The 22,862-nt window shown below is 45.3% G+C and overlaps 1 protein-coding gene across 3 annotated transcripts in view; it reads right to left on the bottom strand.

The window, feature by feature from the left end:
• Positions 1 to 1,118: 1,118 nt before the first annotated feature.
• LOC126295186 (uncharacterized) overlaps positions 1,119 to 22,862 on the bottom strand; it is a 32,995-nt gene continuing 11,251 nt past the window's right edge. For 2 of the 3 annotated variants that reach the window (XM_049987493.1, XM_049987492.1), the window contains exon 2: positions 1,119 to 2,524. In XM_049987493.1, the coding sequence (XP_049843450.1) occupies positions 2,243 to 2,524 (282 nt within the window). In that variant the 3' untranslated portion in view covers positions 1,119 to 2,242. The remainder of the gene's footprint in view (positions 2,525 to 22,862) is intronic. The other variant, XR_007552403.1, reaches the window with a different exon arrangement.

Here is a 22,862-nt window from a genome sequence, read left to right as displayed (position 1 = left end):
AACATTGTCCTTTCGCGCCCCTCCCCCGACAGATGCATTGGCAGAAATGGTACCACATTGGATTGACACTGTAGACAAACGAGAAAAATCTATAGTGCTGTAGAGCACCTCACCTAGGAAATGGCAGATCTGATAAAGAACAACACTGACCTGGTAATAACTCCTGGTTGTATGGCCTCACAACTTCACCTACAGGCTGTCATCGTGAATTGACCTTTCGAGGCTCACCTGCGACAGCTTTACAGTGAGTGGCATATCTGAGGAGACTGTAACCTCATTCCAGGACGGAAACCCTCAACATGCATGCTGGGTCAGTATACCCTTACTGCCTAAGGAAGTCTCAAGTGAATCTATTATGAGAGGATTCAAAAGCCAATAGTGTGGATGGCTCGGATGATGACATGGCTTACAAATGACAAAGATGCCAGTGATACTACAGAAGATGACAGCCTCCGTAGCTGAACGGTTATTGCCACTGCCTCGGTGCGGGAGGACCTAGTTTCACTTCCCAGTACATCTTTACATTTTTTCTGAGTTAGGAAGGTCTGATACGGGGTCCACATGAGGGGTTGCTCAAATAATCAGTAACACCATCCGTATGCATCCACAGCTGGAGGAATTGGCAACGTGCTGACCGTATGTCCCACAGCCACAGGTTGCTTCTTGTACTGCCTTGCAGGCAGCAGTCTGAACAGGCCCAATCCTCGAGTGGTGTTTACTTAACTTCCTTTCTCGGTTACTACCTAAATGTGTGGTAAGATTTAAAAAATGAACCATTTCTTTTTTTAAATTTATTTCTCCTTATATTATCAAAATCTACACAATATATAGCGTAAGTTTCAAATAGGTGTAATATTAACTTTATAGGCAGATACTTTATATCAATAAAACTGTATGTAATTTTGATTAGTCAGAATTTTCTTAAAAATAAATTTTTTTTCAAGGGACCTCTTAAAATAAGGAAAGGTGGAGGAGGGAGTCATCTTATACTAAGGATTATATCACAGACACGGAGCACCACATACAAAAAATCTTCAGTCTAAAACCTGCTCCTGCAGGTGACAATGTATAGCTTAGTACTACACAGAAGAAACTTTTATACAAGAAAAGAAAGAATATCACACAGAAAGAGGGTATAATTTCACTCCCTGAAGGCGTGCTAAATATTTTGACAATTCTTCTTCCAGTCTGCTACAAAGGATGCAAGTCTTCTGTAAGTGACCACGGTCACACGTGACTAGTTATATCTTAATACTATCGGGAACCAATAGTAGTTGTAAAAGGTACACACCAATAAAAAGCTTCAGATTACAATTTCTTACATTTTTACAATAATATTGGCAAGTACAATAAGCAGCTATAACATTAAAAAAATATCTATCTGTAATCCTAGAAAATAAAATTGTATCTCTAAAACATGAGAAAAAATAAAATAAAAAAATAAATAATAAATTACTGCATCTTAAGAGGGTGTATTGCTAACAAAAATATTCATAATTGGTAAGTTACAGCCATAAATTGCACTAGACAAAGGTGTTAACCACATAATATTTAGAAAATGCATACTTTCCAGTGTCTGGGTAAGCAGAAAAGTTTGCCTAGTCTGCATCACTGACACATTTTGACCTGTCGCCCGCAGCTCCCGGAAGAAGCAAATATGGTATTCTTCCAGCTACCGGACGTTAAAATGGAACAGTCGTCCCAGCCGTGCTACCGAAAGTATTCCCCTTAAGTACAGTACAAAACAGAAGGATCTCCGGAAAATGCACGTAAGATGGTGTTAATTTGGAGGCGAACACTGTAACAAGCGAATATTAAACAATAATATATTTTGCTAGTGCATACTATATCAACTTTTGCAACACGTGCCCGAGGACAAAACATCAAGTACTATGAAATCGGGAAACATTAATAAATGCAGCATAATACAGACAATAAATACTCACTCGTTCTCCCCAATAACAGTGGCACTAGTGCTCACTTCACAAAAACCGCTGGTGCCAGTAATGGGGGGAAAGTCACTTCATCGGGTGTCCAGTGCCAAATCGCACCCGACACGGCAAACTGAGCCGCTTCGAGACACTCGACATCACTTCCAGTGTAAGATTTTGCAATAGCAAAAAGGAAAACACTGTAAAAAAAATTCACTCGTGTCGAGTTACAAACGGCTCGACCTAGTCACAACTCGGTCGCAAGTAATATAACACTCGTCTCACGAGGTCCTGTCGGGCGGGAGTGCCCATTACGACAGTGGCAGCGGCTCGTAGCGCCGGAACACCGGGGAGAGCGCGTGCCCGCCGGCACTGCGCCCGCGCCGCCCACCCCACCAGCTGCCGTGCCCGTGACCGTGCACACGGATGCCCGCCCGCGGGTCGTACTGCCGCGGCGGCTCGCTGCCGCCGCCGTCCGCTCCGGAGCTCCCTCCTCCATTGCCCTCCTTCGGCACCACCGGGAAGCAGCACCACAGGACGAACGCCACGAATGCGACGAACGTCCCTACCAGAAGGATGAAGTCCTCCACGGTCTGAGGGCAGGTGTAAGTTATGTCTCAGTGCATGTTCATTCACACACACACACACACACACACACACACACACACACACACACACACACACACACACACACACACACACACACACACACACCCACACACCCCATTCATTCCAGTAGGTCCCACCGAGGGGGGGAACCTTCGAGGATGTGGAACGAGTCGACAAATACCGAATGTGCAAAATTAAAATTGGGTTCTTAAGGCTTTATAGCATTCATTGCATTCAGTTTACAATTGTAAATAATATGTCAAATGAAAGAGCTACTCAAACAATATTTCTTACACATGTTTGATGTCTGCACTACACGGCACACAGAGTCGACATGCGAACTCTTCCCAAACCCCAATTGGTGTGTCTGAAGTAATCGTCGCAACAACTGCTTTAATCGCATTTTTTTAGATAAGTCAACTGGACGGTACCGGAGGCACACGCGCTCAATCCTCCGTGAACTCCCAAAGGTAAAAATCACACAATGTCAGCGTGGGCGAATGGGGAGGTCGTGGAAATGAGCTCCGTCATCCGGCCCCTTGCCGCAAATCCTGGGGTGTACAATGTCATTTAATCGATCGCATACCGAGTTGTGCCAGTGAGACGGCACACCACCTTGCTTCTAACTGAAGTGGTGTGCTTCAGCTTTTTCCAATTAAGAAGAGAGCAACAGTTCTAGAGCATAAAGGTAAGAAACTCCAGTTCCAGTTGCTTCATCGACAAAGAAAGGCCCATAAACTTCATGCTGGGATACTGCACAAAAAAAAAATTTCAGTTTTGGAGAATCTCGTTGCAGCTATACCGTCTTGTGGGAGATTTGCTGGCCTCAGATGCTCACACTATGTGTGATCACATTTACACTGAGACGAGATGTCAGTTCGTCACTGTACATTTCATGATCCAGAAAATCTTCAGTGCCGTGCAGACATCCCCCCCCCCCCTCCCTCTTTCTTTTTTTCTTTGCTAAGTTGGCACATAAAGCATAGTCTGTAAGCCTTAGAGCTTATAACTGCAAACGATAAGGACACAGTTTTAAGTGTCTCCTTAAAACTCTCAACACAGGTGTCACTGGAACTGCCTGTCCATAATTAACTTCCTAAGTGATCTCCTCGGGCTACATGTGGAAGACCCTCAAAATTATCCCGTACTCTCCATTTGCAAATTGATGACATCACCTGTCACTTACAGGATTACAATAGAACTTAATACAGAATGCACACTGTATTGTAACAACAGATTTGGTGCTTGCAAACAAGTAAAACATAAAAAGCTTTCCATTTGCTCATCATCCCCTTTGCTATTAGTGCTTTCTAAAAAATCGTAGAAAACGGTGGGAGCACATGTGCACGAGGATGCAAACAGAACTGTCTGATTAATCATTTCATTTGATGTATTACTGGTAATTGTAAACTGAATGTAAGAAATGCTGCAAAGCCTTAAAACCATAATATTCATTTTGAAACACCCATTACATCATTAAATTGTAAAAACTTAATCTGTACACTATATTAAAAGGGTCTTCACACATTCCATAACATTGTCAAATCATCAATATATTTGACCATATGAGGACATACATTGGCATACTGTGTGTCCCAGTTCTTTGGGGACTGCTCGTGTGAAATTCCAAACTGCAATGCTATTTTGTGTCAGGTTGCGGTATTACAATCGTCGAAGTTTTGACAGCAGCCGTGTTGTAGGTCAAAGCAGAGCAACACGCATCCTGGCTGTGCATGTAACGGTACACGTGTGACACTCGTCGGAAAATGGTGCTGGAGCAGCAAAGCAACATCAAGTTGGGCACACCAGCCAGTGAAACAAAAAGTGTGTACGGTAGTGATCTTTTAAATCATTCCAGCATTTTTCAGCGATTTACTCAATTTTGTAACGACAGGGATGACAAAGTTGCACCACGAGCATCAAAGTGTCGTGGACAAAAATGTGCAAAAAATTGCTGAAACTACTGCATCTGATAATATTTTCTGCACTACTCACAGAGGAACTGTCAGAAATACCAATAACTATCATGTGCCATTTTGACCAAGGATTTGGCAGGAGGACAGTCTCTGCCACACACACTTTCAGGTGATGAAAAATGTAGCACACAATCCGACACTGCAAAGATCTGTTGCAGGCACCCCAAAGTGATACAGATTTTACGAAATAGATTGCAACTGGTGATGAGACGATGTATTTTGTGCAATACGACCCTCTTACACTTTGTAAGCTCTCTCCTCCACACCAATGACCCATCCCACGAAGCGGGGGCTGTATGTAAGTTTTTGGCCAGCAAACAGGTCACAGTCCTGGATCTCTCAATGTATCCACTGGATTTGGCCCCAGCTGACTTCTGTTTGTTTCTAAAATCTGAAGTTGGCAATGAAAAGGAAACAATTAGGACAGAATTAAGGACATTGAGGGTCACCTTACCACAGTACTATGTGCAATTTCAAACAAGGACTACAGTGACTATTTCAAAACATTTAAAACAATTTCAGAGCTGTGTGCTGATTCAGGGGAGATTATTTTGAATAAACAAAGTTATTTTGTGGACATAATCCGTGGCTTTTAGTTTTCAAGCCACAGTCCTAATGGAACTGGGACACATTGTGTTCAGTCAATACCAGACATATTGACAAGCAATATGTTGGCCCCATAAATAATCATAGTATTTTCAATATGTAATTGGCATGTGAGGTCAAGTATTGATGTTTTGACAATATTCGCCATACAGATAGTGACAGAGCTTCATGAAACAACCACATAGCATTGGTGTACACTGTTTATGTTTCCAGTTCATATTTGAACATATCATACTACAGATTCAGTTTTTAAAGTAGTCTTTGAACACAAAATAGTTTTAATTGGCCACTGCATGGGTACTCATTGAATTTGCCACTTCAGGACATTCTACAGAGGATTCACCATGGTATTGCTTCTTTATTAATTTGAAACCATAATATTTGCTTGTCAAATACACAGCACTATGGGTAAATGCTTCTACTTGGAGAACTACATCACATACAAGGTGATAGAAACAGTCTGACAAGCTTGTCAGGGTGTTCAGGGCACATGGCGCAGAGAAATAACTATTAAGAAAGAAATATGATACATTGTGCCGTTTCTGAGTTTATTACCACTGAAGTTAGCCAATCAGGCTGTTGTGCACGCAAATTCATACAGCCCTCCAGATACAATGAGCGTCTGTTGTTCTCATAGCATAGATGATAGCACACGAGACTGCTCCATCTTTGGCTTGGGTTTGATCCTTAGTACCATCCTATGTCCAATTTTTGTATCGCTCTCTTGTTTGGTCTCGGGAAACCAAACAAAGAACATGTTTGGTGATACCGTATCTGGCTACTCACTTGAATTTGTGCACGTGACAACCTGATTGGCTAACTTCGATGCTAGTTAATTAAGCAACAGTGCACTGTATCTAACTTTTTTCTGAACAATTTTTTCTCAGCACAACACACCCTACAACACTGCTACAAATTTTTCAGACTGTTTCTAACCACACTGTAAATGCAATGACTAGTAAGATGTCTGCAAAATCCATGTCAGTGTCAATAAATTCTCACAAAACAAAAACAAAAAAATGTAAGTTAAATGACTGAATATATCCTTGCAGGGCAGATACAACTGCTTCAGAGGTTACCGTAACAATTTTGTTAATTATGTCTGCTGATATTACTGCCCTAAACTACAACCACTCAAATAACCAGGTCTCTCTCTGTTAGTCCTAAGCTCTCGTCAACTGTGATTTCTTCTCTCATTAACATATTTCGCTTCTCTATTTTGTCATATCAACATTAATAACATGTCCTACGATGGAGGACTCACCTCGAAAGTAGTTCACGAAATATTTCGGACCGTGGTTTTGATTTCAGTCAGTAAACTAACCTATGACAAGCTGTTCTCAGATCTACAACCTCTTTTTCATTGTTTTATATTGTTCTTTCCCCCACCCCCATGAATCATGGACCACACCATGGTGGAACGGCTTGTTTGCGTCAACGATACAGATAGCTACACCTTATGTGCAGCCACAGTGGGGGGTATCTGTTGAGAGGCCAGACAAATGTGTGGTTCCTGAAGCAGTTGCATGGGGCAACAGTCTGGATGAGTGATTGATATGGACTTTTAACAGAAACCAAAATGGCCTTGCTCTGTTGTTACTGTGAACGGCTGAAAGCTAGGGAAAACTACAGCCATTATTTTTACTTACTGTGGACAGCTTAAAGCAGAAGCTACTGCCATTATTTTTACTGAGAGCATGCAGCTTTACTGTAAGGTTAAACAATGATGATGTCCATTTGTGTAAAATATTTCAGAGGTAAATAGTCATCTATTCGGATCTCTGGGCAGGGACTACTCAGGAAGATGTCATCGTCATGAAACCTACGTGTCAGGGTTTGGAATGTTAATTCCCTTACTCGAGCAAGCAGGTGAAAAAAAATTGAAAAGGGAAATGGATACAGTGAGAACAAGCATTGGATAGATTGAAGTTAGGTATAGTGGGAATTAGGTAGAATTAGCAACGGTACTTCTGGCCAGGTGAGTACAGGTTTATAAATACAAAATCAAATAGAGAAAATGCAAAAGTAGGTCTAATGATGACTAAGAAAATAGGAATGCAGATAAGTTACTAAGAGCAGCATAGTCAATACGTTGTCACAGTCCAGATAGACACTAAGTCAACACTACCACAGAAGAGAAACTTTATATGCCAATTACCTACACAGATGATGGTGAGATTAAAAAACATGATGAAACAAAAGACATTATTCAGATAGTGAAGGAAGAGGAAAACTTAACTGTGGCAGGGGATGGAATTCAGTAGCAGGAAGAGGAAGGAAAGGAAAAAATAGGAAGTGAATGTGGACTGAGTTTACAAATCATTAAAGAAGTTTTTAGATGTGGAAGACACCTGGAGACACTGGAAGGTTTCAGAATGATTACATAATGATACTACAGAGATTTTGGAACCGGATTTTAATCTGGGACAGATACGGACTGATCACAGTTTATTGGCTATGAGCTGTAGATTACTGAAGGCACTGCAACAAGATAGGAAATTGAGAAGATGGGAGCTGGATAAATTGTAAAAATAGATGCTGCTGTGAGTTTCAGAGGTAGCATTAGGCAATGATTGACTGAAAAATATGGGAAAGAAATACAGTGGGAGACAAATTGATTGCTTTGAAGACAAAATAGTGAGCGCAACAAAAGATCACATAGGTGAAAAGAAGTGACACAGTAAAAATCTTTGGATATCACAGAAGTTGAATTCTACTGATGAAGCGAGAAAATATAAAAATGAAGCAGACCAGAGGTATTACAAATATTTAACAAATGAGATAGGCAGGAAGTGCAAAATGGCTGAACAGGAAAGTCTAAAAGAGAATGTATGGATATAGAAGCAAATACAATTAGGGGAAAGACAGATACTACTAATAGCGAAATTACAGAGGCATTTAGAGAAAAGAAAAGTAGTTGTATGAATATCAAGAGCTCAGACACAAAACTACTCTAACCAAGGAAAGGAAATTTGGAATGTGGAAAGAGTATATAGATGGGCTATAGGGAAACTAACTAGAAGGCAGTATTATAGAAAATGAAACTGCCAAAGACAGAGATGAGATGGGACACATTATACTGTGAGAAGTATTTAACAGTAGCAAAAGATCTAAAGCAAAGCAAGGCCCCGGAGTAGGAAACATTCCCACAGAATTGCTGACACCCTCGAGAGAACCAGCCACGACAAAATCATTCCACCTAGGGTGCAAGGTGTGCCAGACAAGCGAAATACCTGCAGACGTCACATATATGAGTGTTGTCTATTTAGTCGGACATGTATACAGTATATCTGTAGGCACGACTGCCTCGATTACTTCAGTGCTGATGCTCGAGCCTCTCACAAGAATACAGGACTCACTGCAAGCAAGCTGGCGAATGCTCAGTGGACGCTACTAGTGTGCGACAAGCTCAGAACTCGATTACGACAGAAAATGTGTCCGTACGGCTGAGTCAGTTAAGGCAACCACTCACGTTAAGTGGACGATTCGGGTTCAAACCTCTGTCTGGCACAAATTTTCAACTTTCACCATCAAATTATTTTGATGCTTGATCACAGCTAGAGTCGGCGTCTCCTTCGAAATTTGACATTTACAGCTGCTGTATTAAACAACAGTGTATGTGTCTATTCTGTTGGACATGTCCGACAGAACAGACACGCGCGAGTGTGTGTGCGCGCCTGAGCACGCGCACGCGCACGCGCACACACACACACACACACACACACACACACACACACACACACACACACACTCAATTTTCTGGAGTATAGCCTTGTATGGAAGTGAAAATTGGATGATAAACAGATCAGACAAAAAGAGAATAGAAGCTTTTCAAATTTGGTTCTACAGAAGAATTCTGAGGATTAGATGGGTAGGTCACGTAACCAATGAGGAGGTATCAAGTACAATTGGGGAGAAAATAAATTTGTGGCACAACTTGACTAAAGAAGGGATCGGTTGTTACAACACATTCCGAGACATGAAGGGATCACCAGTCTGGTATTGGAGGAAAGAGTGAGTGTGAGTGTGAGGAGTGAGAGAGAGAGAGAGAGAGAGAGAGAGAGAGAGAGAGAGAGAGGGGGGGGGGGGACAGGGGGAGAGAGGGAGAGAGGGAGTGTGTGTGTGTGTGTGTGTGTGTGTGTTTGGGGGGGGGGGGGGGGGGGCGGCAGTCGGAGTCGGACCAAGAGATGAATACAACAAGCAGATTCAAAAGGATGTCAGTTGCAGTAGTTATACAGCAATGGAGAGGATTCCACAGGATAAAATAATGTAAAGAGCTGCATCAAACCAGTCTCAGACCAAAGTTTACAAGAAAGACACCTGTAGATAATAAAATTGTGGCATACCCTTCCTTTTGGGTATTCGACAGCGTTCTTAACTTACTTACACCGTGTAAAGGTTTTATACACCGGTATGGAACTTCCCAGCAATTTACGAAATAATCCAGCAAAAAAGAACAAGACCTCTGTTACACAGCAATATGTACAATGCATACTTTCATATCGTGAAACTATGAACACCAATTCCACCAAATACAGCACAATAGCTTCTGACGCACTGACATCATGACGACAATATGCTTTTGTCAGCCAATCGTAGCTCGAGTCCCATGATCTTGCCAGCCAATGACAGCAGATATTCAGAGCATAGTGGATGTGATGTAGTCAGCCAATAGCAACATCACTGTTAAATAGTAGCCAGAACACACAAGTAGGAAAAGTTCATGGTTTTAATTGGTTTATGTACAGTACAGCTACAAGAAAAGCTAAGCTTCCACATATAATATTGGTCATCAATTATTTTTTTTTCCTTCTTTTTTTTGTGAGGGTGTCATTAGACAAGATCCTAGGAGCACAGCTTTAAATGCAGCAGGATTCATATTACTCACAAGCATTGTTGTTGTAAATGGCACATTTTCTTTCCAACTAAAGTTTTATTTGGTGTTATACTTTCATTTATGTTTTATTGCTGCAGTATTATCATGCAGTAGTGGACTGAAATGATATACCTTGTTAGAGTATCAATTACAAGTTATATTTTAAAAAATTCAGAATTCTAAAAAATTCCTAGGTTTTTCCCTGAATGAAAAAATTCCTGTTTTTCACAGACTTCCTGGCTGTCCTAGGGTATATACACCCCATGCTATAAGGCTTATTGTTATTTGTGCATATGCCATGCAAATTTGAGAATGTAAGTTAAACAAAGTACAATATATATGAGGAGTGCTTTTTAAGTAAGTACCATTTTGAAGTTTAAAAAAATGTTCTAAGATATCTCAATAATTTTATTTTTACACGAAAGCCTGTACCTTAATCTACTTTTCTACATAATTTCCGTGAATATTGAGGCACTTGTCATAACGTACCAGTTTTTGAATACCCTCCTCACAGAAGTCTGTTGCCTGACTTGTTAACCACTGCATCACCACTGTTTTGACTTTGCCATCGTCTTCAAGATGCTGACTGCCCTGGTGTTTCTTCAAGTGCAGTAGCAGATGGTACAAGATCAGGGCTGTACAGAGGATGATCTGGAGTTTCCCATCGAAAAGATGTGATGAGATCTTTGGTCTGATTTGCCACATGCAGACGGGCATTGTCTTGTAGCAAAATGATGCCCTTGCTCAACTTGCCACGTCTTGTTCTGAATTGAACGGCGCAGATTGTGCAATATCTTACGGTAAGCTGCTTCATTGATTGTCTCATTACGAGGCAGAAATTCCACAAGCAACACTCCTTTTCTGTCCCAAACAACTGTGCACATGATTTTCCAGGCAGAAATTGTTTGCTTAAACTTCACTTTTCTGAATGAATCTGAATGCCGCCATTCCACAGACTGTTGCTTCAATTCTGGTGTGACGTAGGCCAACCGTGTTTCATCACTTGTACCAATTTGGCTTAAGAAATCATCACCGGCGTCGTGGCACCGCTCAAGGAAAGTCAATGCACTGTCTAAATGTTTGGTTTTGTGCACACCTGTCAACATTTTTGGTACCCAACAAGCGCACAATTTTCAGTAATTCAAGTGCTTGGTCACAATGCCATACAAAACACTACGAGTAACATTAGAAAAGTCATCCCGCAAGGAGGAAATCGTAAAGCGTCTGTTTTCTCTCACCTTATTGTCCATTTCCTGCACCAAGCTGTCATTAATGACCGAAGGATGCCCACTCTGTTCTTCATCATGCACGTTTGTGCAGCCATCTTTAAATGCTCTCACCCTCTTTCTTACCATTCCATCACTCATAATGTTTCCTCCGTAAACTGCACAGATCTCACGATGAATATTGATCACTTTTAGGCCTTTAGCACTAAGAAATCTTATAACAGCCCTTACTTAAGAGTCGGCAGGACTCACGATTGTAGGAGGCATCTTAAACACTCAGTACACAACGTAAACAAGGAAGAATCAGATCGTAACGGCGTCAGTGCATAGACGACAGATGTACGTACCCAGCGTGCAAGCACAGAACACCGACCGCAGTGCTGTGGCCACAGTGTGGCAAAATGGTATTTACTTAAAAAAACACGCCTCGCAGTCACAACTTTTGATTATCATCTCAAAAAAATAAAAATATATACTTAACTTTTTGTTTGTTTGCAGGATGATGTCTGCAGCCCAAAAATCCCTGCATCACACACCCCATTTACATGGGGCTCCCGAAACTGGATTTCATAAGCCAATTTCCCAATACTGCTTTTGGTTGGTCATGTAAACACTTTAAAATCAATTCTGGAAATCCGCTTCTAATTGCATAAAAAGTTCTTGGTTTACTTGCCACGTCAAATTTGGATAAAATCATGAGCTTTCGATGACTACCTCCGTCATCTTCGTCAGGGGTAAAACTGACTGTCGTGGGCCGGTGAGGCTTCCGCTTTTATAAGCAGCGGACGGCTTCTTATCGGCTGGATGACGTCACGGTGAAAACGGCGCATACAGAGGTGACGGCCTCTATGTCCAGAGATTTTGTTTGCACGCTTTATCCCGGGTTGCTTGCAGCCCCATCCATCGCAACAGGCAGAGAACTGCAAGGAATGTAAGAAATCTCCGTCTGCGCTCTTTCTTTATCAACTGCGCCCTTCCCTGCATTGGTGAGTGCATATCCGGAGTCTCTGTTTAAATTATTTTCACATCGTCAGGAAGTCGTTTCTGAAAGTATTTGTATGGAGTGTAGCCATGTCTGGAAGTGAAACATGGACGATAAATGTGGTGCTACAGAAGAATGCTGAAGATAAGATGGGTAGGTCACATAACTAATGAGGAGGTATTGAATAGAATTGGGGAGAAGAGGAGGTTGTGGCACAACTTGACTCGAAGAAGGGATCAGTTGGTAGGACATGTTCTGAGGGATCAAGGGATCACCAATTTAGTTGGTTGGGTGTGGGATTGAAGGGACCAGACTGCTAAGGTCATCGGTCCCTTGTTCCACGATAAAATCACACGAAAAAAAAAAAAAAACTGTCAGTCGTTAAAAACGGAGAACTGAGACAAGGGACGACACAATACAAGAAAGACAGACAAAGACCAGACAAACGGAACTAAAATCACACCGAGTGTGAAGGTGGTTGGCCGACGATGAAAATAAGGAAAAGCCAACCACCAAATGACATTAAAACCCACAGTTTAAAACCACAGGCCAAAGGCCCAAGTCAATACAGGAAATAAAAGGACAAACACTCAAATCATACGATAAAAACCCCCTGCCCGAATAAAACTCAACACGAGGTCTGCCATAGCAACGTCATCACATAAAAGGGCAGGGAGGGTATCAGGCAGCGCAAACGTCTGCCTGAGTCCTGTTAAAAGCGGGCAGTCCACCAAAATGTGGACCACCGTCAGAGCTGCCCCACAGCGACATAGCGGTGGGTCCTCCCGGCGCAACAAATGGCCGTGCATCAGCCACGTGTGGCCAACGCGCAGCCGGCAGAGGACGACAGAGTCCTTCCGAGAGGCCTGCATGGAGGAGCGCCACACACCGGTCGTCTCCTTCACCGCCCGAAGTTTGTTGGGCGTGGGCAGGGTGCACCACTCGTCACCCCAGGCACCAAGCACTTTCCGGCGCAAAAGCGACAGGAGATCACACTCCATAAGGCCGAGTTCCAGAGCCGGTGAACTCACTGCCTGTTTAGCCAGCGTGTCAACCCGCTCATTGCCCGGGATGCCGACATGACCTGGGGTCCAAACAAAGACCACGGAGCGGCCGCAACGGGCAAGAGCATGGAGCGACTCGTGGATGTCCATCACCAGACGGGAACGAGGAAAGCACTGGTCAAGAGCTCGTAAACCACTCAGGGAGTCACTACAGATGACAAAGGACTCACCTGAGCGGGAGCGGATATACTCTAGGGCGCGATAGATGGCAACCAACTCGGCAGTGTATACACTGTTCCCGGGTGCCAGTGACCGTTGCTCACAATGATCCTCTAGAGTAAGAGCGTAACCAGTGCGACCAGAGACCATCGAACCATCGGTATAGGCCACGGCAGATCCGGGAAACTCGGCAAGGAGAGAAACAAAGCGGCGGCGGAGGGCCGGAGGAGGGACCGAGTCTTTCGGACCCTGTGCCAAATCCAGCCGAATGCATGGTCGGCGCACACACACCAAGGGGGCAGACGGAGATTGGCCCGGAAAACAGGCGGGAGAGGAAAAAACTCAATCCCACACAGTAGAGCCCGGATGCGAACCGCGATCGTACACCCTGACCGGGGCCACCTGTCTGGAAGATGGACGATCGAGTGCGGGAACAGGAGACGGTAGTTGGGATGCCCTGGCAAGCTACAAACGTGGGCAGCATAAGCGGCCAGAAGTCGGTCACGCCGGATCCGCAATGGAGGAACACCAGCCTCCACAAGTAAGCTGTCAACAGGGCTTGTCCGAAATGCTCCTGTGGCGAGTCGGATCCCACAGTGATGGATGGGATCCAGCAATTGCAATGCTGATGGCGATGCTGAACCATAAGCCACACACCCATAATTAAGGCGGGACTGGATCAGCGCTTGATATAGCCGGAGAAGGGTGGACCGATCGGCACCCCATCCGGTGTGGCTAAGGCAACGGAGAGCGTTTAAATGCCGCCAGCATGTTTGTTTAAGCTGCCTAATATGAGGCAGCCAAGTCAACCGGGCATCAAATACCAGTCCCAAGAACCGATGCGTCTCTACCACAGCAAGAGGTTCACCGTCAAGGTAAAGGCGTGGCTCAGGGTGAACCATGCGACGCCGGCAGAAATGCATAACGCAGGTCTTAGCGGCCGAAAACTGGAAGCCGTGCGCTACAGCCCACGACTGCGCCTTGCGGATAGCGCCCTGCAGCTGGCGCTCAGCAACTGCAATGCCAGCGGAGCTGTAGTAGAGGCAGAAGTCGTCTGCATACAACGAAGCTGCGACGGACGATCCCACCGCCTCAGCGATCCCATTGATCGCAATTAAAAACAGGGAGACACTGAGGACAGACCCCTGTGGGACCCCGTTCTCCTGGACCCGGGAGGAACTACGGGACGCAGCAACTTGCATGCGGAAGGAACGAGACGACAGAAAATTCTGAATAAAAATCGGGAGTGGGCCCCTAAGACCCCACCCATGAAGTGTAGCCAGGATGTGATATCGCCAAGTCGTATCGTACGCCTTCCGCATGTCGAAGAAGACGGCAACCAGATGTTGGCGGCGTGCAAAGGCTGTACGGACGGCAGACTCTAGGGAGACCAGATTATCGACGGCAGAGCGGCCTTTACGGAACCCACCCTGAGACGGAGCCAGAAGGCCTCGAGACTCGAGGAGCCAACTCAACCTCCGGCTCACCATACGTTCTAGCAACTTGCAAAGAACGTTGGTGAGGCTTATGGGCGGTAGCTGTCCACCTCCAGCGGGTTCTTGCCAGGTTTCAACACGGGGAGGACGATGCTTTCTCGCCATTGAGATGGGAACACACCCTCAACCCAGATGCGGTTGAAAACATCTAGGAGGCATCGCTGGCAAGTCACAGAGAGGTGTTTCAGCATCTGGCTGTGGATGCGGTCTGGCCCAGGAGCCGTATCAGGGCAAGCAGATAGTGCACTCTGGAATTCCCAGTCGCTGAAAGGAGCATTGTACGACTCCGCGTGGCGCGTGTGAAAGGAAAGCCTCCAACTTTCCAACTGCTCTTCCCGGGAGCGGAAGGCCAGTGGGTAATTCGTAGATGCGGAACACTGAGCAAAATGCGCTGCTAACCGGTCCGCAATCGTGTCGGAGTCAGTACACACCACTCCATTCAGCGAAAGCCCAGGGACAGAGACAGGTGGCCGATAGCCATGGAGTCGCCTAATCTTAGCCCAAACCTGCGATGCAGAGGTACGGACGCCAATGGTGGAAACATACCGTTCCCAGCACTCCTGCTTCCGTTGGCGAATAAGGCGACGGGCACGGAGCTGTTTAAAAACGATGAGGTTCTCGAAGGACGGGTGCCGCTTATGGCGTTGAAGAGCCCGCCGGCGATCTCTAATCGCCTCTGCGATCTCGGGCGCCCACCAAGGCACAGTCCTCCGTCGAGGGGACCCGGATGAACAGGGAATCGCAGATGCCGCCGCAGAAACGATGCCGGTGGTGACCGACTGAACCACCGCATCAATGGTGTTAGGGGAAGGAGGTGCGATAGTGGCGAGAGAGGAGAACAAGCCCCAATCAGCCTTATTCAGAGTCCATCTGGAGGGGCGTTCAGAGGAGTGACGCTGTGGTAGTGACAGAAAGATGGGGAAATGGTCACTACCACATAAGTAGTCATGGACACTCCAGTGGATGGATGGTGAAAGTCTGGGGCTGCAGATAGAAAGGTCGATGGCCGAAAATGTGCCATGGACTACGCTGAAATGTGTCGGCTCTCCCGTGTTTAAGAGGCAGAGGTCAAGCTGCGAGAGAAGAGTCTCGACATCTCTACCTCGGCCAGTAATCGCGGCGCTACCCCACAGGGGGTTATGGGCGTTAAAGTCGCCCAGTAACACAAAAGGAGGAGGCAGTTGTGCTATCAATGCAGCCAACACATGACGCGAGACATCACCATCTGGCGGAAGATACAAACTGCAGACAGTAATAGGCTGAGGTGTCCACATCCTTACAGCAACAGCCTCTAAAGGTGTGTGAAGAGGTACACATTCGCTGTAGACAGAGTTAAGGATGTAGACGCAGACTCCACCAGATACCCTCTCATAAGCTGCCCGGTTCTTGTAATAACCCCGATACCCACGTAGGGCAGGGGTCCGCATTGCCGGAAACCAAGTTTCCTGTAGGGCAATGCAGAGGAAAGGGTGACTGCTGATGAGTTGGCGAAGCTCAGCAAGGTGGTGGAAAAAAGCGCTGCAGTTCCACTGGAGTATTGCTTTGTCCATGTCCGAAAAAGGCGTGAAGGGGCCGAGGAGGCAGATCACGTCACTGGGTCACCTGCTGCCACCGATGGAGGACCAGTACAATCTGCTTCCATGGTGTCTGAGGGTCCGGCGAGATCCAGGCCCTCAGCAGACGCCCGGATCTCCACCTTATCCTTGGACGCAGGGCCTGTAGGGAGCAGTGGGGTGGATGCCACCGCGTGTGCCTTGGCCTTAGAGGTCTTCTTCTTCGTCTTGTCTCTCTGGTCCTTGGGTTTCATTGACTGGGAGGGCTCCAGCGAGTCAGTCTCCGGGACGGAGGAGGAGAGGGAAGCCCTGCGACCAGCCGCTGGTCTGCTTTTCTTCCATTGGCTGACGTCACCCTTCCCAGAGGCAGAAACCTGGGAAGGAAGGGACCCAAGGGAGCCTTTCTGTGCTATTCGAGCCGGGGAAGTTTGAGGCTTCCCCAGCTTAGAAGTGGGGACTGATGTCCCCGATGGTTGGTAAAAATAATTATTCAGTTAGTTAAGGGATATGAAAATTTAATAGTCATGGGGGACTGGAATTCGAAAGTAGGGAAAGGAAGAGAAAGAAAAGCAGAAGGTGTATATAGACTGGGGGGGTAAGGCATGAAAGAAGAAGCCGCCTGGTAGAATTTTGCACAGAGCATAACTTAATCATAGTTAACACTTGGTTTAAGAATCATGAAAGAGGGCTGTATATGTGCAAGAGGCCTGGAGACACTGGAAAGAGATTATATAATGGTAAGACAGAGATTTAGGAACCAGGTTTTAAATTGTAAACATTTCCAGGGGAAGATGTGGACTGACCACAATCTATTGGTTATGACCTGTATATTAAAACTGAAGAAACTGCAAAAAGGTGGGAATTTAAGGAGATGGGACCTGGATAAACTGAAAGAACCAGAGGTTGTACAGAGTTTCAGGGAGAGCATAAGTGAACAATTGACAGGAATGGGGGAAAGAAATACAGTAGAAGAAGAATGGGTAGCTCTGAGGGATGAAATAGTGAAGGCAGCAGAGGATCAAGTAGGTAAAAAGATGAGGGCTAGTAGAAATTCTTGGGTAACAGAAGAAATACTGAATTTAATGGATGAAAGTAGAAAATATAAAAATGCAGTAAATGAAGGAGGTGAAAAGGAATACAAATGTCTCGAAAATGAGATCGTACGGAGTTCAAAATGGCTGAGCACAAATGGCTAGAGGACAAATGTAAAGATGTAGAGGCATATATCACTAGGGGTAAGATAGATGCTGCCTAGAGGAAAATTAAGGAGGCCTTTGGAGAAAAGAGAACCACCTGTATGAGTATCAAGAGCTCAAATGGGGCGATGTACTTTAGGACAATATTATGGAAATGGAAGAGGATGTAGATGAAGATGAAATGGGAGATACGATACTGCGTGAAGAGTTTGACAGAACACTAAAAGACCTGAGTCGAAACAAGGCCCCGGGAGTAGACAACATTCCATTAGAACTATTGAAAGCCTTGGGAGAGCCAGTCCTGACAAAACTCTACCGTCTGGTGAGCAAAATGTATGAGACAGGCGAAATACCCTCAGACTTCAAGAAGAATATAATAATTCCAATCCCAAAGAAAGCAGGCGTTGACAGATGTGACAATTATCAGTTTAATAAGTCACAGCTGCAAAATACTAACGCGAATTCTTTACAGACGAATAGAAAAACTGGTAGAAGCCGACCTCAGAGAAGATCAGTTTGGATTCCGTAGAAATATTGGAATACGTGAGGCAATACTGACCCTACAACTTATCTTAGAAGATAGAATAAGGAAAGGCAAACCTACATTTCTGCATTTGTAGACTCAGAAGAAGCTTATGACAATGTTGACTGGAATACTCTTTCAAATTCTGAAGGTGTCAGAGGTGAAATACAGGGAGCGAAAGGCTATTTACAATTTGTACAGAAACCAGATGGCAGTTATAAGAGTCGAGGGACATGAAAGGGAAGCACTGGTTGGGAAGGGAGTGAGACAGGGTTGTTTTTTCCCAAGCCAGTGGGCCTGGCTCTTCTCCCAGGGATGGCTAAGGAAGGGAAGACTGGGGAAACAAAAGGAGGAGCAGAGAGAGAACTGTTTCTGTACGAAGACACAGCTGTGGAAGAGCAGCCACATGCACAGAGCTCAGCACGCTTTCTGTGTAGGGTGTCCAGTCCCGTACCACCCACTCCGATCACAGGTCCATCCTGCGGGTACCGCACAGCCACATCGAGGACCACCCGGCTTGACAGTCAACGCCAGGAATTTCAGTGCCCCAAAAAGGTGAGCAATCACTCTTAGGCATACACGGGGCAATCACAACGCAGGTACCAGAAGTGTGATTCCTATGATGTCAACCATATGGGCCCATAAGAACTGCACCACATGCTGGTGACCTAGCAGGGGGGAGAGGGGGCTACAGCAGAGAAGGAAGAGGAACCCACACCAGATGTGCTAGGCAGTGAGCTGCTCCTTAAATGGCTCACACTGCAGAAGCAGAATTTCGAAAGGGGGGTCAAACTCCAAAGGAGGGCAACAGAAGGGACTCAGGACTCAGGATGGGGGGGGGGGGGGGGGGGGGGGGGAGGGGAGAAAGAGTGGAAACACTAGAAACTAGACCAAAAAGAAATAGCAGAATTGAGAGAATAGCCAAGTAGCCATAAAGGGAAACATTGAAGGAGGAGGGGCAGATGTGGGAAGAGCTACAATGGGAAGGAGTGGATATGGGGAAGGGAAAGCAGCCTGGGAGAGAAGAAATGCAGCACTAGGTCGGGGATCTGTGCACATCACACACATACCCACAAAAGAGCTGTGGGGCATCTGGCAGGGGGCCGGCTGCTGTGGCCGAGTGGTTCTAGGCACTTCAATCTGGAACCGCGCGACAGCTGTAGTCGCACGTTCAAATCCTGTCTCGGGCACGGATGTGTGTGATGTCCTTAGGTTAGTTAGATTTAAGTAGTTCTAAGTTCAAGGGCACTGATGACCTCAGATGTTAAGTCCCATTGCTCAGAGCAATTTTGAACCCTTTCAGGGGAGGGGGAACGATGCAATGTTCAAGGTCCCACTGTGATGCTGAAATTTCATCAGTATGACCTCTTGCATAGTGTAAAACACAGTACGTGTAACCTTACAGGCTGACAGAATAGTCCTGTACTTCTCTGTTATTGGGAAGGCGAAATGTTTCCACGTCATGGATGATCATTGCCCTCTGTAAAAAAAATTGTGATACAAGGTCCTCTTCATCATCAGAGTACTAAACGAGGTGTCGGGAAGACAGACCAATTCTGTTAATTTCGTGTTGCTCAGTCAACATGCGGGGCTAGGTCATCGATCATCACACACCAATCATTATGAATGGTCTAATGTAACTGGATAGATAAAACAGCCTATTAACCAAGTGGTGGCAGGAGAACATATACATAAAAAAAAAGTTTTACTTATGTAAGCTTTTGGAGCCAGTGGCTTCTTCTTCTGGCAGAAGAGTTGAAGGAAAGGAAGAGAGGTAAAGGGAAAGAAACTGGAGAGCTAGGGGGAAGGGGTTGGGTTTGAAAAGGGTAAGGATTCCAGGCGTTCGAGAAAGTGGTTGGTCTCTTTGATGAAGGATGAGAGACTACATGTGATGGGTTGAAGGTGTTGTTCTACGTAGGCAGCGATACGTTCTGTGGGGACTTGGTAACCAGCTACAATTGGGCGGCCGGGATGATTGGGTTTGTGAATTTTAGGAAGAAGGTAGGGGTGCGGGGTGTTGGTGGGGTCAGGAGGTTGATGGAGTCAGGTGAAAGGTTTTGTAAGGGGCCTAAGGCTCTGAGAATTCCTTGAAGCTCCGCCTGGACATCAGGAATGGGATTACCTTGGCAAACTTTGTATGTGGTGTTGTCTGAAAGCTGACAGTCCCTCAGCCACATACTCCAGATGATCAACTTGGGTTGGTTAAGTTTTATTTACATTCCCTCCGCAAACATGCCTTCGCCCTAGCCAGATTACGCTCCCATATTTTATTTTCTCAGGCTTGTCTGACATTTGGCATTCCCTCCAAAGGCCTCACACTTAAAGTTCCCATCTCTGGCTGCAACCCTTCTTTCCATCAGTCCCTATACCATTTCCAAACTGAACAATCCATTACCCTCACCCACCTAATCCTTCACCTACACATCAACTCAGCCAATGAACACACCTGTCAACTCCTATCCTTAATAAAAGTCCTCAATCTTTCCTTTCCGACATCCACACTAGCTGTTCAGAGCATCCTCCTACAGGCCAACTGCAAATTGGAACAGCATGCCACCCTCCACCTCAAATCTCTTAGTTTCCCACCTCCGGAAAGGCAACTCACTCACTCACTCTTCACAACCTTTCCAGCAAACCTCAACCTCCTCTCATTGCACACAAACCCAGTCTCTCCCATCTACTCAATCTCCCACTTCCATCTCCACTCCCACCAAAACCTCAAAATTCCAATCAACACAATCTGGAACCACAACACTCTAATTCAGTAGTTAACCTTTCCTCCAAACCTCTCTCCCAATCCGAAACCTCTGTCCCATCCAAAGGCCTCACCTTCAGCCCCATTCCCAGATTCAACCAAACAGCACTCGTCAAAGATTTACTGTCCTACACTCGTACTCTCTGCTGGAAATATCACTCTGCCATGAAGAAAAATGATCCTAAACCTGCTCCTAATGATCCAACTCCCCAAGACACTATCCACATTGAACCCTGCCTGGAACAGTTCCGTCCTCCGTCACAGCAGGACCCACGTCCTCTTCCTCAAAATCACCCTCTGCAAACCTTCCACGAATTTCTGACTTCCAGCCTTGCCTCTCAATCCTTTTTAAGAAACCTTAATTCTACTCTCAACACCACCAAAAAAGTTTTGTCTCAAGTACAGACAGTGTTGACGATCAGTGGACCAAGTTCAAAACCATGGTACAATATGCGTTAGATGAGTATGTGCCAAGCAAGATCGTAAGAGATGGGAAAGAGCCACCGTGGTACAACAACCAAGTTAGAAAACTGCTGCGGAAGCAAAGGGAACTTCAAAGGAAACATAAACCTAGCCAAAGCCTTGCAGACAAACAAAAATTACGTGAAGCGAAATGCAGTGTGAGGAGGGCTATGCGAGAGGCTTTCAATGAATTCGAAAGTAAAGTTCTATGTACTGACTTGGCAGAAAATCCTAAGAAATTTTGGTCCTATGTCAAAGCGGTAGGTGGATCAAAACAAAATGTCCAGACACTCTGTGACCAAAATGGTACTGAAACAGAGGATGACAGACTAAAGGCCGAATTACTAAATGTCTTCTTCCAAAGCTGTTTCACAGAGGAAGACTGCACTGTGCTTCCTTCTCTAGATTGTCGCACAGTTGACAAAATGGTAGATATCGAAGTAGACGACAGAGGGATAGAGAAACAATTAAAATCGCTCAAAAGAGGAAAGGCCGCTGGTCCTGATGGAATACCAGTTCGATTTTACACAGAGTACGCGAAGGAACTTGCCCCCCTTCTTGCAGCGGTGTACCGTAGGTCTCTAGAAGAGCGAAGTGTTCCAAAGGATTGGAAAAGGGCACAGGTCATCCCCGTTTTCAAGAAGGGACGTCGAACAGATGTGCAGAACTATAGACCTATATCTCTAACGTCGATCAGTTGTACAATTTTGGAACACGTATTATGTTCGAGTATAATGTCTTTTCTGGAGACTAGAAATCTACTCTGTAGGAATCAGCATGGGTTTCGAAAAAGACGGTCGTGTGAAACCCAGCTCGCGCTATTCGTCCACGAGACTCAGAGGGCCTTATACATGGGTTCACAGGTAGATGCCGTGTTTCTTGACTTCCGCAAGGCGTTTGACACAGTTCCCCACAGTCGTTTAATGAACAAAGTAAGAGCATACGGACTATCAGATCAATTGTGTGATTGGATTGAGGAGTTCCTAGATAACAGAACGCAGCATGTCATTCTCAATGGAGAGAAGTCTTCCGAAGTAAGAGTGATTTCAGGTGTGCCGCAGGGGAGTGTCATAGGACTGTTGCTATTCACAATATACATAAATGACCTGGTGGATGACATCGGAAGTTCACCGAGGCTTTTTGCAGATGATGCTGTGGTGTATCGAGAGGTTGCAACAATGGAAAATTGTACTGAAATGCAGGAGGATCTGCAGCGAATTGACGCATGGTGCACGGAATGGCAATTGAATCTCAATGTAGACAAGTGTAATGTGATGCGAATACATAGAAAGATTGGTCCCTTATCATTTAGCTACAAAATAGCAGGTCAGCAACTGGAAGCAGTTAATTCCATAAATTATCTGGGAGTACTCATTAGGAGTGATTTAAAATGGAATGATCATATAAAGTTGATCGTCGGTAAAGCAGATGCCAGACTGAGATTCATT

The sequence above is a fragment of the Schistocerca gregaria genome, chromosome 11 (assembly GCF_023897955.1).
Source record: "Schistocerca gregaria isolate iqSchGreg1 chromosome 11, iqSchGreg1.2, whole genome shotgun sequence".
In the NCBI taxonomy this organism is placed as follows: domain Eukaryota; kingdom Metazoa; phylum Arthropoda; class Insecta; order Orthoptera; family Acrididae; genus Schistocerca; species Schistocerca gregaria.
The sequence above is the reverse complement of the archived record's forward strand: the minus strand, read 5'-3'. Positions and strand labels throughout refer to the sequence as shown.